Source organism: Bradysia coprophila, unplaced genomic scaffold (assembly GCF_014529535.1).
Source record: "Bradysia coprophila strain Holo2 unplaced genomic scaffold, BU_Bcop_v1 contig_494, whole genome shotgun sequence".
NCBI lineage: Eukaryota > Metazoa > Arthropoda > Insecta > Diptera > Sciaridae > Bradysia > Bradysia coprophila.
In genome coordinates, this window is record NW_023503746.1 from 846,757 (window position 1) to 864,313 (window position 17,557).

The following is a 17,557-nucleotide window of genomic DNA, read 5'->3' on the forward strand; positions in this document are numbered from 1 at the left end:
ATGTGCTTGTTATCTGTACACATAAGGCAAAGTGATTTGTTAGCTGGTAGTTGGGTAGGATGATACATTGAAAATAATGAGAATTTCTCGTACAATTGTAATTTGTGTGATCATAATGAGTCATAAGCATTCGTATTCATTCCAGTAGAGTTAAGCTAAGTATACTAAGGACAATTTTAGGGAAATAAAGTTATCAAAAATTCCCTAATTCTTTCTTAAGAAGCGTTAAGAAGCTTAGCTGAAATTGTAGCCTACATTTGCGTGTCTATTATTTCATTCTTGATGATATATTTTCATCAGAATGATTTTTGAAAAATGTACGTCCGCAATAACGAATGTGTTAGGTCTAACTAAAACTTAGTATTGGCTATTCTCGTTTGACCAGCTCTGAGAAAAGTCAGCAGTTTAACGAAATTTTCATAAACTCCTCAGTTTTCTCAGAGCTGGGCAAACTGCTAGAACCAAATCTCTTTTTTGTGTTGATAGCTATCACATTCGTGGTCATTATTGCGGTCCTATATTTTTGAAAAAGGATTCTTGTGGGAAGTTACAATCAAAACTAAACTAAAAACCAGCATTTGAAAAACGCCCAGATGTATGCTTTTCAGTAAAGCATCGATGCTTAAGACGAATCGATACCACGCTAAATTGTAGCCTAAATTTGCGCGGAAAAATTATTTATTTTCGATGATAACTTCCGATCCACGTCCTTTCTGGAAAAAATGCGATCATCGTTTTATGACAAAATGTGTGTGAAATGATAAATGTTTGTGGTGATGTAACCTCCTACGAGAAAACGCAATAGTTCACTAAAATTGGCACAAGTTCTGAGTTTTCTCATAGGAGACTACATCACCACAATCATAAACATTTATCATAGTTACTCAAAGCCAACACTTTTTGACACGAAACGATGATCCTACGTTTTCCATAAAGTACGCGGATGGACAGTTATCATCGAAAGTATATCATTTTTTCGCACAAATTTAGGCTACAACATTCGGTAATTTCGGTAATTTTATGAAATTTTCGAGAATGTAATTCCCTAAAATAGGCATTTAAGAGTGACTTCATTATGTCACGGGTCGCGTTCCTCAAAGGACGTGCTTGGACTTAAGTCTGGAATGAGAAATCGTTTGATTTAATTCAGGTTTAATTCTAATTTTTCATTTCATTTCTGATGGTGATTTGAATATATACCAAGGCAAGAGTGATTTTCTTGATCATTTACAACTGTTTGCTTAGGCTGAATCTGAATCACATAATTTACCGTGCAACGCCCGGCATGCACAGGAATCTTCTCTATATCATACAACATATTACAACGTAGCGTGTAATGAAGAGTTTGAATAAACATATAAATTTCGAACAAACCGCTCGAAAGCTTATTTGGATAATGTATTCAAGTTTTATTTTTCGAAAACAGCGAATATGCTTAAACTTTGCTATGCATATCGAAATATGTGTGTATGTGTGCATGGTTTGCTTTAAACATTATAAATTCAGGAAATTTCCCGAAACTATTACCGAAACGTATGTATAAATTTATGAAATTGAATACATGCACAATCTTACGATTTATTGCTGACGCTTGAAGTTAATCATAGTTATAATAGTTGAAAAGTGATTTTTATTGCTTCCAATTTTCTTTGCTAGTTCTTTCGTAGTGGATTTTGTTTTGTTTTTTTTTTCGATCCTCCTGCACACTAAATACATTCCCATTTTAGCTAAGGGAACATTCAATAATGACGTCCACATTTTTCAGTGTTGTCAGTAGATTTAAACCGTAGATAATTTGAGAAATATTCACTTACTGACAACACTGAAAAATATGGACGTCATTACGGCATGATCATGATCCCTAATGTAGGCTTGCTAAAATCAATGTCGAAACCTTTTTTAAACTATAATGATCAAACAAAACGTATACAAATAGAAGTAAAAGATTGGATTTGGTGTTGGTGATATCTTCACTGGCTGTGACGGGTAAATGTATAATATTTTTATGGAATAAATTTCCATAAATGTTGACATTGAAAAAAAAATCGAATCTGGTCGAATACGATGCAAATTCTTTCGATCTGTATGATATCTGTTTTCAGTGCTGAGTCTCTGTGGAGACCATTTATGGGCGTTGCAAACAAATAAATGTATATTTCAGTCTCAGTTATACAACTTTCAAGCTCGTACAATGTGGACGACTAGCATAATAGTCTCGATAATAGTTTGTTCCAAGTAACTGTAAACACTAAATTTGACTGGCCGAACGAACACGATTTCATCCACAGAGCTCGGTTTTCATACAAATATTGATGAGGTTGTCTCTATGGATGAAATTTGACAGTAGTTTGACAATTCGTATGGCCTTGGTTCAGACCTATACTCATCAATCGACCAATCCGTCAGGTCAGTAAACGTTTCGTTAAAAAAAACGTCCGATTTTTCCTGATTTTTTTTTTAGCAATTTAAAAATTTCACACCTAAAGAAAATAAGAAAATTGGTTTAGGCAAAAGCATGTTAAATCCATTACATAACTAGGGATAAAAGTGAAAAGTCTCGTGTTCGTATGTTTATTGACCACGGCTTCGTCTCGGATCAACAAAATTCACACAAAAACTCAATTTTTCATCTTTCTGTGCAAATAACTAATAAATTTTTGATAATTTTAAGAATTTAACAATAAATATTCCAAATAATAGTCCCTGAAAAGAGGACGTCTTTTATGAACGGTGTCGTATATGATTATTTCCCTGGCTGTGCGAAAATCAATTTAATTTTCTCTTCTTTACTTTAGTCTAAATTTAGAATTAAATTTAGCACAACCAGTGCTCTTCTCCCCGTATAACTACCTTGCCTGCAAACTCGTAGAACCTCAAAGCTCAATAGGTGTAGCTGATGCCGTGTCTACTGTGTCTACAAAGGTCTACTGAATCTGTGCGTGCCTTACCCAAGCCCGTTTGTGAAGTTGCCTCACTCAGGCCCGTTTGTTCGCTTAATTTCCCTTAAAAAATTCATTTCTTGTCACTGCGAATGTGTAGAGCAGGCCCGACAACCGCGACGTTACTGACTGTTAAACGATAAACCATATATGTATTTATGTAGAGAGTATCATTTTCCAGATTTCAATTGATTTAATTTAAATTGTTCAGTGTAAATATTGCAGCATAAAATAATTCAAAGAATATTTTCCATTGACACCATTGAATACATTAAAAAAAATTAATTGTAAATAGTGTGCTCAATAATATTTAAACCAATCGTTTCAATTCAAGCCGAGAGAAATTAATTAACGAATTTTATGAATTACGGGACATTGAGTATATTTATCGGTTATTAAGCGAGGGCAAACCCTGATTAAATATATCACAATCTACCAAGATATGTTCGCCAATCTTAATTATTTTTCCAATGCCATTGCTGGAGTGCTTCGATAAATTAATCGGATATTTTAATGTGACGCGTAAAAAGCAGATCAATTTGATCAAAAGATTTTCGCTAATTGATTATATTCCCAGTCACCAGACTTTCCCAGACAATGAGACAATTTTGCAAGATGTAAGTTTTAAAAACCGACAACAAACAGTCATGCAAGTGTTCAAATTGTATAGTTATCAACAATACGATTAGTGACTCTATTTTGAATTCTGTTGTTCTTTGGTCACAGAGTCGCATTAGGGCTGGCACATAACAGACTCAAAATACTTTTTGAACGAAATCTCGCTCTATTTTTGTTCTGGTCGATTCGAATTAAAATTCGAAATCTGATTTTTTCGACGTCAATGAAATGAGTTAATTTATTCATTGTTGTGAAAAATCGACTGTTGAATTCCATCCATACTATACGTGAGCTATTGAAACAAGACCATTCGTTTCCTGCTGGTTTTTTTTTCGTTAAATGAAAATACGATTTAATTGAAGTTCACCGTCACTCTAAAAATTTAATTAAAGGTTCGCCAGAGAAAATTATAGTTTACGTATGGTAAAATGATCCGAATGAGGTATGTGTGCCAATTAAAAATTTAGCTGGACAATTTTTTTTTCCATTCATTACACTTTATCAGTAGTTAAATGATGCTCATGCTTATAAAGCATATAGCAACATGTCTAGTCCAGTGTCTCTATCGTTGTGTATTATTTTATGTATAATACTTCGAACGACCTCAGACATCAGACAACATTCATTGCAAAAACACACTAAATCCGGAATTCTTTTACCCATCAGGTTGTTGTTGTTACCATTATAATTTGAATATCAGTGTCAGATTGTATACCAATTTATAGCAAAACAAATTTATTGTTCTTTTGTTCGAAGAAAGTTCGTTCAAATAAAATATTTGTTTCCTTAGTTACCAATTCGATCCACGCATAAACAACAAAATACGACAAACATTGAACATTTTTCACGAAAAACCAGTACGTGAACTTGAACTGAATGATTGAACTTAAAAATAGCGATTCGGCTCTGTGAGTTGTTTTGTTTTATGGGAAGATTGTTATGCTGTAGTAGTGATATTCTTTAACATTGATGATGAATATCAACAATAAATGACCAGTTTCAGTTGACTGTGATAATTTGAGACGCTATCGTTCAAGGGAGAACATTATCGTGTGGTTTCAATGTGCACGTGCGTGCGGATTTTTTGTTTTTAAATTTTAAGTGAAAAGTGATGCTTTGAACGGGAAAAACTATTTTCGCTTAGCGTGTGATTGTGTATCCAATTGCCATGGAAACCGCCAACGATGACAACGTTATTGTAACGAAAATACGGGCAATCGACGAAGATGGAAAACTCGAAACAATTGAGCTCGAATTCGAAAAAAATGTGAAACACGAAGAGATAGCGCTCGGATTTGACGAAACTGTGAAACACAAAGAATTCGATTTGGAAGCAATTTTGTCTGACCTTGGGGAATTTGGCAGATTCCAAATATTTATTTATTCGCTGACGATATTGCCGGTTTTGTTGATATCTTGCTTAGGACTTAGTTACATTTTTACGGCTGGACAGTTGGAATACAGGTAATTGACGTAAAACATATTTCATTTCAATTGGAAACTTTGAACCAAATACGTACAAAGTTACAGTACTTTCTCTATCTTATCTTATCTAAACGTGTTTGCCTTACTGATTAGTTTACTAATTTTGTATGTGGAAGATCAGGTACTACCTGATGTTTTAAAAATGTCTGCTAGTAAATACAAAGAAATCTTTTCTTTTCTGCTCCCCGTTTAACAAATTGTTGCCGTGTTTTTGGTCCTCTTTTGTCAGTCTGGCTATTTACAGTTAATGTCAACCGAATTTATGTCTTAATTTGGGTCACCTGTTTTACCAGCTGATACACTTATACAATCGTTTTACTTATACTGTTTCACAAATACCACTTACGTGCGTGCGACTGTGGAACCCGCATAAATTCAAAGCAGCGGCAAACTGAACTGAAGCAAACCTAGACACAAAATCGGTTGACAATAACTGTAACAACAATTAAGATCTGATTCGCCGTTGTGTGAAAATGCGTTTTTGTTATCTTAATCGGGTCAGTACGCCGTACTTGAATTTTCATTGAATGAGATATGAATGATGCAACCTTGACAATGTAAAGATTTATTAGAACATATATTTACGTCTAGATAAGGGTGCTATTAACAATCTCAGCATTTGCTTATAGGAGAATATTTGAGTTATCTTGGCGCACATTTTACGATGAAAAGCTTTTTACTACTCTTACTTAGTGGAGATTAGTCGAGGGGACCGTTCATCAATCTTTTCTCACTTTAGGCTCCGATTTCTAGACAAGAAATTCTTGTACAATAAAGGAATGCAAGATGGAGATAGAGAGCACTTTGGGGTCGTTCATAAATGACGTCCACTACTTTTTGTAGGTTTTAGACCCCTCCTCCTCCATCGTCACGTAAACGTGGTCAAAATTGACCAAATTTTGTTACGGCCGGCTGTCACGTTTTCTTCAACTCACCCCTAACAGCGGACGTCATTTATGAACGGTCACTTTTTACGATTTTCAAGAATTTTGAGAAAATCGCCATTTTTCTAAAACAAGAAGCATTTAACTTCGTCTCTCCAAAGTTAATTAAAACTTCAACGTACTTGATGGATGCTTGAGTACAAGCTCCGATGTTGGAATTCTATTTCATTTATATGGTTTTAAAAACCAGGACCTCTTATTGGGATTTTTCAGTAAAAAAAAAACTCCTACTAAAAGCTGTGAAAAGGAAGACATAGTTTGTGAACTGAATCCATCATGCCAGCGCTAATCAGAATTTCCAGTGGAAATTTCCAGTTAGTTTCTGTTTTTCGTGAATATATCTGAAATAGTAAAAGTAGAAATCTATGTCACTTATCTCGTTTTTGACATTGTAATTATAAATCGAATGGTATTGTCAATGTACAGAATATTGTTCAAGTTTTCTGAGAAATACAAAGTTCTCAAAATATGTCTTTGTTGTTCTAAAAACAGTTTTCGAAAGTCGGAACAGTTAAACTTTTGTAGAACTATTTGAGGTTAGAATCCTCCATAAATTCACTATTTACAACTGATTTCTTTGGTAATCTTTGATACTAACCAACGCACTTCAAGCATGAGTGGTACTCTAAATATTGTATTGAAACTGGACAGTGTATCGCAGAGGCGCCTACTTTAGATTCGTTCATGGGGGGCTCATGGGGGGCAAAGCAGGGGCACTTTTAAGCGTGTATTTTACACACTGTGTGTAAAAACTTTTAAGAAGTGTGTATTCTACACACTTTTATGTTTGCACAAAAAATGTCCAACTACACACTTTTGGGAAAAAGAAAACATTTGTTGAAATAATAAATTTAAAATGACCGCCTAAACTTTAACGGTGGCTCTTGCCTAAACTTTAACGGTGGCTCTTTATCAACAAATATACTTTATCTAGAATGTTAGTGTCTGGAATGATAATTTTTTGGTTTTCTTTTAGTAGTTCTGATAATTTCAAATAAAATTTTGTTAGTTAAACTGTCTCGGTTTCTTATTTTTCAACAAAGTTTAACTGTTCCAAATTCTACGAGAATGATTTTCGTATCAGAGAAAGATTTTGTGGGGCTGCGGTTTGTTCTTGTTTAAGGTAAACGATGTAGTTGCTGACCGTGCACGTGTACCTGAACAGCTGCATTATTTATCAGTTTTGGAAAATAATTACGAATGAAAATACGCAAATTAACGTTTCATGAAAATAATGCGATTATTATGTTTACTTATTTGATAAAACCATAAAATGAAACCAGTGCACCATCTCAGTACAAAGTTGCACAATTCTTAAGAAAATCGTAACATCGGTGTGGTCTAATTTAAGGTTTTTATTGGCAAAAGAATTATTAACAGACAAAGTTTTGGTGTTTTGAGGTAGTAAATAGTTCGACAATTAATATGATTCACATAAATAGCGTCTAAAAGTTAATATTTGATTAATTACATGGTGATCAAAACATTGCATCAAAAATATGCCATGTTTGTGTAGTTGACCGCACCAAATTCCGTACATTTGTCTTCATGTGACAAATTCACTAAACAGCCTCGATGAAGCGGGTAACAGTGGCAGAGTCGTTTTGTCGTTGCGTCATATTGCGACAAAGTGGTTCAACGAAAAAGTGACAGTTGTGAAAATTCTAAATTATTTTTTTTTGTTTTGATGTGGTTGATTGTGATGATTTTTCGTTTTGTGTGTGAAAAAGTGTGCAAAATTATGATTTTATTATATTAATAATTGATTAATAATGTGCCACCCGTGACAGTGTTCTCATAAATAATAAAGTCGGTGTTAAATGTTTTCAAAAACGAAAAATTCCATGGACAATGTTCTCGTTCTCATAAACATCAAAATTGGTTTTATGTGAATAGATCCAAAGAAATTGTCACGTTGAGATATGAACCTAGGAAAGCACTCCAACGACCTGATTCATTTCATATGATCCCGTCGGTCTAGATTCTAGATCTGAGATTTTTTCTGATTCAGTTTATGTGAAGAGATTTTCTCTGATTAAATTCCTGTGATCAATCAATTAAAAGCCTCAACCCAACTTGATTTTAATTAGACTTTCTTGTTTCAGGCCAGGTTTGATCTGTTGCGAGCATTAATTATGAAAATATTTATTATTTCTTCTGTTCAATCAATTCAAATCGAATTCTTGAAAATTAACATTCAAAAATGTTGCGCTAAAAAAATCCAAATTTTACGACAGATCCACTTTGTCGCATTTTCTCATGTCGCATATTTCTGTCTCTGCCACTGTACCCCCTTCATCGAGGCTGTTTAAAATTCACTTTCCATGTGCATTGTTGTGTACAAAATGATGTGATTAAAATTCGTTGATATTTTGTGTTTTTATGCGTTTTTATCATTGAAATTGGTTAATATCAGTGAATTAAGAGTGAAAATGTGTCGAATAATGCGAAATTATTGTGAAAAATTTGAAAAATGTCTTAATTTTGTAGCGGTCAACTACTGCAACAAGACTGGTCAGGTATAAAAACACTCGTTTTTTTGTGGTCAGCTACCAAAAACAGTGCTTCAGTAAAATTAGTTTTTTACAATAAAAATTAATTAATTGTAAATAGTTCTGATATTCGGAATGGGAACAGATCAAATTAAATTCTGACGAAGGAAAAACTTAGCTTTAGGGAATGCAATCCCGTACCGATTTTTGAATCCCGGGATTCGGGATTGAGAAACTCAGTACCGGTACCAGTACCGGGATTTCCGGTACTGAAAAAATATGGATTAATTATCAGTAAAAAAAATTATTTTCATTTTATTCTAATTTTTTTTTAGTTTTTTTAATGGTACAGTTAAGTGTGCTTACACACAGTGACATACGTATCGAATTTCTTTTGTTCTAAATATCAAATTTGACGCTAGGACAAAAGAAATTCGATACATATGTCGCTGTGTGAAGGACGGGTAACTAACTTAAATTTATGCTTGCAACAGCGTAGATGTCACATTGAAAATTTCAATTTTTTTTTTGGAAAATGCTCTAAAGAAGCGCAATGCACTCAACGTGTCATCGTTCAATCTTGAACGTACAGGTTGTGGGACTTGTTGTTGTCACAATTGCAAATTTTTGTGCTTTGTGATTTAAAAATCAATTGATTAGTTAGGTAATTTAAATTTTCAAACACGCTGCCTTTGAAAATATAAACCGTGTGAAGTGACAGAAGACCGACTTGCCGACAGCGTTAATTAATGACAGTTTTGTGAAATATCGCCTAAATCCACAATATATTTTACTACGCAAGTAACAGCAAGCCGAAAATGCACGTTCAGATTCAACGCTCGTTGGTTTGATGAGCAGCAGACACTCATATGCTTTTGATAAAAGAAGGCTGAGGTTGCCTCCATTCTCAAGCAAATTCAACTACTGTCAGAAAGATTTTAAACACTTATTGACCAATTTTGGCTAGCCACAACGCACTTCAAGCATGGGTGGTACTCTAAATAGAGTACTGAAACTGGACAGTGTATTATGCAAACGTAAACAAACTGTAAAAATATTTCCATGTAAAATAGAGTACTTTCTACAGCCGACCACTATGATCACGCATCGTAGTTTTAAAAATGTATTTTTCTGTGTTTGCAAATAATACGACAAAAATACCCTACAATTCACGCACATGAGAGAAAAACGTCAAAAAATCCTTTATTTCAATGTTTATCTTATATTGCCATAGTAGTTTGAATCATACAAGTTGATCGATATCAACATTTAATTAAAAAAAACTGAATTTTAAATTTCGGTACTAATCTCGGGATTTTTTGATCAATACCGGGATTCGGGATTGAGATTTTCCGGTACTGGTACCGGGATTGGTACCGGGATTGCATTCCCTACTTAGCTTCATCGAAATCATCCTGAGATACTGATGACCAAAGTTGAAAAATTGCTTAGCCGGTCAGCTACTACCTCACTTACCTTATGTGAGGTATGTTTTACAGTAAAATAGTCTCTTGTCTCTTGTGCTCAACGTGCAGTTATATTTTTCAGTTTCGAATGATTTCTATATTTTATTTTGTGAATCATTACAATAAACTATATCGCTAGAATCAAGACTCGAATACAACCGAAATTTTCCAGTCACATGTAAAACCTAAAACAAAAATTCGAAACTTCACCAAAATTTTAAGATTTTGGTTCGAAAGTGTACAAAAATAAAACTATGTTAAAATTTTGTCGAATATGTTTTTTAAGTTACAAATTTGACAAAATTTTGAAAATCTAGGCAAATTTCGGAAAATATTAGCAAATTTAGGAAATCAATTTCCCAAAAATAGTCCCGGTTTCCAAGTTAAAACAAAGTTAATTGTAACAACGTTGTAAGGCTCGGAACGGGTTCGGGTTGACCTGTTTTAGTTCAGGTTGACCTTAACCGGATTCATGACCCGAACCTGAAAGATTATTTCGGGTTCAACCCGAACTTGACTCGAACTTGAATTTTCGATTTCGGGTTTAACCCGAACCTGACCTGAACCCGAAATTATTCAACCCGAATTTGACCTGAACCTGAATTTTCAATTTCGAGTTCGACCCGAACCTGAACTGAACCCGAAATTTTAAATTTAATCAGGTCGGGTTCGGGTAACCCGAAATTTTGAGCGTTTATTACATTAAAAAAAAGTCAAAAATATCGGGTTACCCGAACCCGACCTGATTAAATTTAAAATTTCGGGTTCAGTTCAGGTTCGGGTCGAACTCGAAATTGAAAATTCAGGTTCAGGTCAAATTCGGGTTGAACAATTTCGGGTTCAGGTCAGGTTCGGGTTAAACCCGAAATCGAAAATTCCAGTTCGGGTCAGGTTCGGGTTGAACCCGAAATAATTTTTCAGGTTCGGGTTAACTCAAGTTCGGGTTCCGGTCTGACCGAACCCGACCCGTTCCGAGCCTCGTTGAGGATGCTATATATTTAAATGTCGAATGTGTAAAAACTTTTGAAAAGTGTGTATTCTACACACTTTTTTGTTTACAAAGAAAATGTGTAATTACACACTTTTCGAATCTGCAAAAAGGTACGGTTTTCAATTTTCAAATCTGCAAAAAGGTACGTTTTTGTTTTTTGTAGAAAAGTGTGTATTTACTCAAAAAGCTTAAAAGTGCCCCTGGGGCAAAGAGCACAAAATGATAAAAAAGAACGTGGAAAACTTTAGGAATTTAAAGAGTTTTTGCGTTGTCATGAGAGGCAAATCCCCCCCCCCTCTCGCCCCCTATAGTCGGCGCCACTGATGTATCGAACAAATTTTGTTACTGTAAAAAAATTCGGACACTTTTTTCATACAAAGTAGTACTCTATTTGGCAGGTGTCATTAACAGTACTTTTGCTTGAAGTGCGTTGTACTAACTGATGCAACAAATTGATATCGCGTTTTTATAGTCTCTTAAGGTTCTTTAGATTGGTCAATGAATAAAAAAATCAGATGAGTTCGAAGCAGTAATAAGTTCTTCACAAACCCATATACTAGTACACGTGTGTAAGCCCAACAAGGCTTTCACAAATGTTCGTTAAATTTCACAATTAATATGCCGTGGTAGTTTGCTCGATTCTTTGTGCATCAGTGTGTATGCGCGTGTTTTTAGTTACATTTACATAAACAACGAAATGATCGGCTACTGAAGCAATACCCTTTCTAGCAAACAAACTTCGTTTTGACGCTGTCTAAATCCAACCTTATTCCTTTTTTTGTACACTGTTTACTAATTTCTAATTTTACATGAAAAATGCAAAGGCTGCATTGCATTTTTAACACCTCAATAAATGTAGTTACGTTGTTAGAGATGATATTGACTGAAGAAAAGCATAAAAGTGCAACCCTGATATTGAATTTGAAATCGCCTCAGAAATTTTCGTGAACCATAGCGATTATGTTGTTGGGTCTGTTAAACAGTTTCTTATCGGAACAATGATGACAACTCTCTCCGATTAGACAGCAAACAAAACCCCAGGGTGCTAATTAAATAGATCACGATTTCGTCCACCTGAGGTAAATTGGTAACGATTTTTTCCCCAATAATGTCTAAAGTCACGAATGAAATTATGATAAAGTTTCATAGCACACATTCATATGCAACATCATAATTCGATAATTATGATTCGTTAATCCACAATGGGAATTAATTATGTGGAATTAGAATTATGCTTTTCGCTAATTTCTCAGATTAATCGAGGGGGAAACAACAAGAACGAATGGTGGAACAGGCTGAATTCGCCTTTGGAATGTAGGGAAATATGAGCGAATGAGTGGAACGATGCGAGCAAATGAATGGAGAATACAATCGAATGGCTTTCGAATGCGAATGGTGGGACACGATTTTCCGTTGTTGTTTCCCCCTCGAGATTAATAGAGAACGAGATAGAGATGGCTTCAGTGTTTATTGTGCTATTTAACATTAGCCATTGACAATTATAGGCTATTGTAGAAACGTATTCCAATTGCGTAATGATGACGGAATATAGCTTCAGCAAGGATAGTTAGAATGGCACCCTATTTCTTGATCCGAATGATTTTTCAACCTGCTACACCTTCCACATTATCTCGACTTTAATTTCAGATGCAAAATACCAGAATGTGAATCGAATCCCATTGACTACAGTCCGAAATGGATTGCAAATGCGATTCCATTCGAAGACGAAGCACCTGTGGACAATTGCATGCGCTATAAATACAATCATCACAATCAATCGGACAATTTGTCGTCATTCTGCCCGGCAATATATTTCAATCAGTCGATCATCGAGAAGTGCAATGATTTTGTGTACAAAACTGACGAGGACACCATTCTTAGCGCAGTAAATTCATTATCAATCCGTTCCATCCCAGCTATTTTGTTCACTTGAATTCATTTTGCAGTTCAATTTAACGTGTGACGACAACCATTGGAAATTGACATTAATTGGAACGCTGAAAATGAGCGCAGAACTGATTATGCTGCCAGTGTCTGGCTTAATATCAGATCGGTAAGTCGTTTTGGAATGTGATGGTCGATCAAATTACCAAATGAAATTAAAATTGATTCAGATTCGGTCGACGCACCGTGGTAATATGCAACTTCGCATTGACTGGCGTTCTTGGCGTCCTTATCTCATTCTCGTGGAACTACTGGATGTTCGCAATTTTAGAATTTCTAACCGCACTGGTCGCATCCGGTTCGTACATGACGATATTCATTTTGGGCATGGAACTGGTCGGACGCAAGAAGCGAGCCATCGGCAGTGTTATCATCTCGTTCGTATTTTCGGTCGGTCAAGTGGTGCTCGGTCTTATCGCCATGTATGTGAGAAAGTTTCGCATCCTACAGCGCATCATATACATACCGACATTCTTGGTGTTGTCGTACATCTGGGTGATACCGGAAAGTATTCGATGGCTGCTCAGTAAAGGACGAAATCGCGAAGCCGTTCATGTGATACAACGAGCTGCCAAAATAAATCGAGTAACACTGTCCGAAAAATCAGTTAACGCGATGCACGATTGTTCCAGCGGTGCGGTGAATGCGGAAGAAACGGGCGGAAATTTTATGGTGATCACTAAATCGCGCATCCTGTCCCTGCGTCTGATCAATTGCTGTTTTTGTTGGTTCACCAACGGTTTCGTGTACTATGGCCTCAGTGTGCAATCGGTGGTTCTCGGTGGCAACAAATACGTTAACTTCATAATGGTCAGTGTCGGTGAGATACCAGCCGTTGCACTGACCTATGTTTTATTGCAACGCGTCGGTCGACGATGGACATTATGCTGTTCGCTGATTGTGGCTGGAATTGTATGCCTTCTTAGCGAACTCACTCCCAACACAGACAGTTCCGATGTTATACGGTTGTTGCTGTTTTTTATTGGAAAATGTTCGATATCCGTGTCGTTTTATGTGCTGTACGTCTACACTACTGAACTCTATCCAACGTTTCTACGGCAAAGTTTAATGGGCATTTGTTCTGCCTTTGGATTTATCGGTTCGATGCTGGCACCGCAGACACCATTGTTGGTTAGTATATTGTACAATACATAGTAGCTCCGTTAACTTTTATTCCATAAATTGTGCGGTACTCAATGCAGTTTTCTCTTCTTTCAACTCAGGCAAGAATTTTACCATCGTTAACACTGTTGTTGTTCGGAAGCGTTTCAATATTATCGGGTATCCTTGTCACCAACTTTCCAGAGACTTTCAATATAAAATTGCCCGATACAATAGAAGAAGCCGAAAATATTGGAAAATCGAATGAAGTGACAAAAGACAACATAAATTGACGACGAACACACTTTTTTGGTACATCAAATTGAACACCAAAAGTTGTTAGATTTGTATTGTGATTTTGTAAAACTTTTCTTGTATTATTTGTGTGTATGTGTGTGTGTGCATGGAACCAAGACGTTTTAACTCCTTGATACGAATGGGCCACATTTTCGCCTTTTTATGTTTGATGGAAATAAAGAAAGAAAAAAAATTGACACGAAAGACTTGTTTTCCACTTGAATTCGTTTTTTTTTCGTTTCGAACTAGGGTGGGTCAGGTCCCTTGACTGACTAAATTTTTTAATAATTCCAGTCTTAGTTTTCTGATCATTTTTAAGAGGAATCTACACATGGCTAAATTGTTGCCTACTTTTCGGTGCAAAATTATTATTATTTTGATGATAATTTTGGACTCGCATTCTTTTTGGAAAAAGTACAACCATCGTTTGGTGTTAAAACGTGTTAGCTTTCAGTAAAAGTTCAAATGTTTGTGGTGATGTAACCTCAGTCTGGGAAATCTCAATATTTCACGAAAATTAACACATATTTTGAGTTTTCTCGGGGTTAGGTTCATCGCCACAAGCGTTTAAATTTTTCTTGAAAGCTAACACAATTTAACACCAAACGATGGTTGTACATTTTCCAAAAAGAATGCGAGTCCAAAATTAACATCAAAATAATAATAATTTTGCCCCAAAAAATAGGCAACAATTTAGCCATGTGTAGATTCGTCTTTAATGAACTGGCGTTTTAAGAGAGATGAGCTCTTTGGAAATGTGTAGTCTACATTTAGTCGGAAAAATATTTGTTTTTTGATGATTTCTCTGAACCAAAATCTTTGTTTGAAAAAGTAGGTCCATTAAGGCACTCAAAAATGTGTTACTTTTAAAGGAAAAATTTGGTTTGTTGATGATAACTTATCCCGCTTGGAGAAACCTTTGCAGATTGTGTAAATTTATCTGCACAGGTTTCTCCGAGTGGGATAAATTATCATCAACAAACCAAATTTTTCCTTTTGCGTACCTTAATGGTTCTACTTTTTCAAACAAAGATTTTGGTTCAGAGAAATCATCAAAAAACAAATATTTTTCCGACTAAATGTAGGCTACACATTTTCAAAGAGTTCATCTCTCTTAAGACCAGAAATTTCTAGTGAAATGCAAAAACGATGTCTATTTGCCACATCATTAAAAATGTGCATCTCATTCATTTTCACTGGTAAACTAACTACCTGTTTATAAATCAGCCAGCCATCTCATGCTTTACTCAAATTAAATTCAATTTTCTGAACAAATAAAAAGAGCTTTGAGTTGATAGTTCGGTTAGCGATTTTTAACTCCTAATATATTTGTAGCCTTTATTATCCACTACTGGATGTAAACCTTCCGATGAGGTGAGGAGGACCACACGCTTCACGTGAATTCCGAACCACTCCTACACGTTAGCGAAGTCTTTAGGGTTTTTCGTCTGGTGCTGATTATATCTGCGCCTAAAGTTAGACTGCAGATATTTGTACACAGAATTCATTGTGAATGGGTTACGTCAACGCACTGCTCCTAGCATGAACACTACTTTGACAAACGTCGAATTTGGAGGCTTTTGTGATGAGAGCTACCGCTTAAGATTGATTGTATTGTGTGTTTGAACTCACACAACTAAAACAAGTCACCTATCTTCACGAAAGAAACGCAGTGCCTACTGTGACTTCATCAGCCTCCAAATATTTCTTATGTTCATGCTAGGAGCAGTGCGTTGGTTACGTCATTCATGTCATTCTTCTGTGTACGTTTCGTTGAGGGCACCAAACACCTCAACTACCCAGATTATGAAGCTTGGGGACACTTAGGAACGTACTTTCATCCTACACATTGAGGAAAAAACCTATAAAGAATTTACCCTCACCGAATTTTCTTTGAACCCGGATTTTCTTTGAACCCGGATTTTCTTGGTGGAAGGCCAGTACGTTACCACTGAGTCAACCAGTTCCTTCAAGAGGCATCAATGCTTTGCTGAAAAGCATACATCTTGGCGTTTTTAAAATGCTGGTTTTTAGTTTACTTTTGATGATATCTTTCCACCATAATCCTTTTTGAAAAATGTACGATCGCAAGAACGACCACGAATAACAGAGATGGTATTGCTTTTTGCCATTGTACAACATTTTCAAAATATAGTGAGCTTAGCGTTACGGACGTTTCAGGTTATTTTCTGTCATAAGACTCTGACTTTCAGTGAAGGGAAATAAAATGGAAAAAATTAAAGAAAAAAAGGAAATTGAGGCAGCGTATTCCCGTTGTTCGGGAAAGGGTGTAGAGCTATAAACAATTGAATCGAAAACCGCTAAAGCACCGCATTTATGAATCAAATGCTTTTTTTAGTCGAACAAAAAAAAACCGAAAATTTTTATTGTCCCCTGAAACACATAGAATCTGTCGTTAAAATCCCGTATATATTTGTAATATTACTGTTTACGATCGCGTAGTAATAAAAACTTTTTATTGAATTTGAATAAAATCTGTTTTTGTGCATACTCGTTTTTTCCACCCCGACTCCTCTCTCGAACAAAAGCTCACTTCTGTATGCGCCTATGATTTGTTATTCTGTTTTACATCGATTTATGAGTGTAAATTTGTCAATAAATAATTTATTTCGTGCGTTTGGTACCGATAAAATCTGAAATAAAAGATAAATTGGAATGAAATGTGAATGGGGGGATGGGGGTTGGAAAAAAAATGGTGAGCAAATGGAATTATTTAAGGCAATGAACCGAAGATTTTAGCATCGATATTATCGGGATTTACAACCGAAACGAAATTGCCTGACTAACTTTCATCATTTTCAAGTGTTTCCCAATTTCTGCTTAATGCTTTTATATGGTCTTTTATCACATACGTGCGGTGTTCGGATGTCAAAATTACTTAACTAGAAGAATAATTCAAAAATTACGCTTCAGTTCTATGTTGTTGTCTCGTTTTCGCTTATGTGATAATAGTTATTTATCTACCAAGGTAGGTATGAAGGTATTTTTTCGTACTAGATGTTGATTGTCGATCCGAGGCGAAGCCAAGGTCGACAAGACGTCGTGTGCGAAAAAATACCGGCATAGCTACCGTGGTAGATACAACGTTTTTCGCAATTTCGGGCCATAATCACCTTTCCAATGCAAAATATTACCAAAATTTCTACCAAACATTCACATGCAAACATGAATTCATTTGAACGATCAAGCAACCTGCACTATACGCACATTGCAATGTGATGTATAGAGACGCGCTAAGTCAAGTAGTCAATGCTTAGTA

At 35.5% G+C, this 17,557-nt stretch overlaps 1 protein-coding gene and 1 long non-coding RNA gene across 2 annotated transcripts; both read left to right on the top strand.

Annotated features, from left to right (window-relative positions):
* Window positions 1-203: 203 nt before the first annotated feature.
* Window positions 204-15,335, top strand: LOC119082859. Its single transcript, XR_005088729.1, has 3 exons — window positions 204-539; window positions 3,555-3,560; window positions 15,322-15,335. It is a non-coding gene; the product is annotated as an uncharacterized LOC119082859 (long non-coding RNA).
* On the top strand, window positions 4,419-14,481 carry LOC119082858 (solute carrier family 22 member 3-like). The gene is made up of 5 exons (XM_037192521.1): window positions 4,419-5,021; window positions 12,583-12,820; window positions 12,882-12,988; window positions 13,050-14,010; window positions 14,103-14,481. The coding sequence occupies exons 1-5, from the start codon at window positions 4,726-4,728 to the stop codon at window positions 14,271-14,273; spliced, it is 1,773 nt and encodes a 590-aa protein (XP_037048416.1). The 5' UTR covers window positions 4,419-4,725; the 3' UTR covers window positions 14,274-14,481.
* Window positions 15,336-17,557: the final 2,222 nt, after the last annotated feature.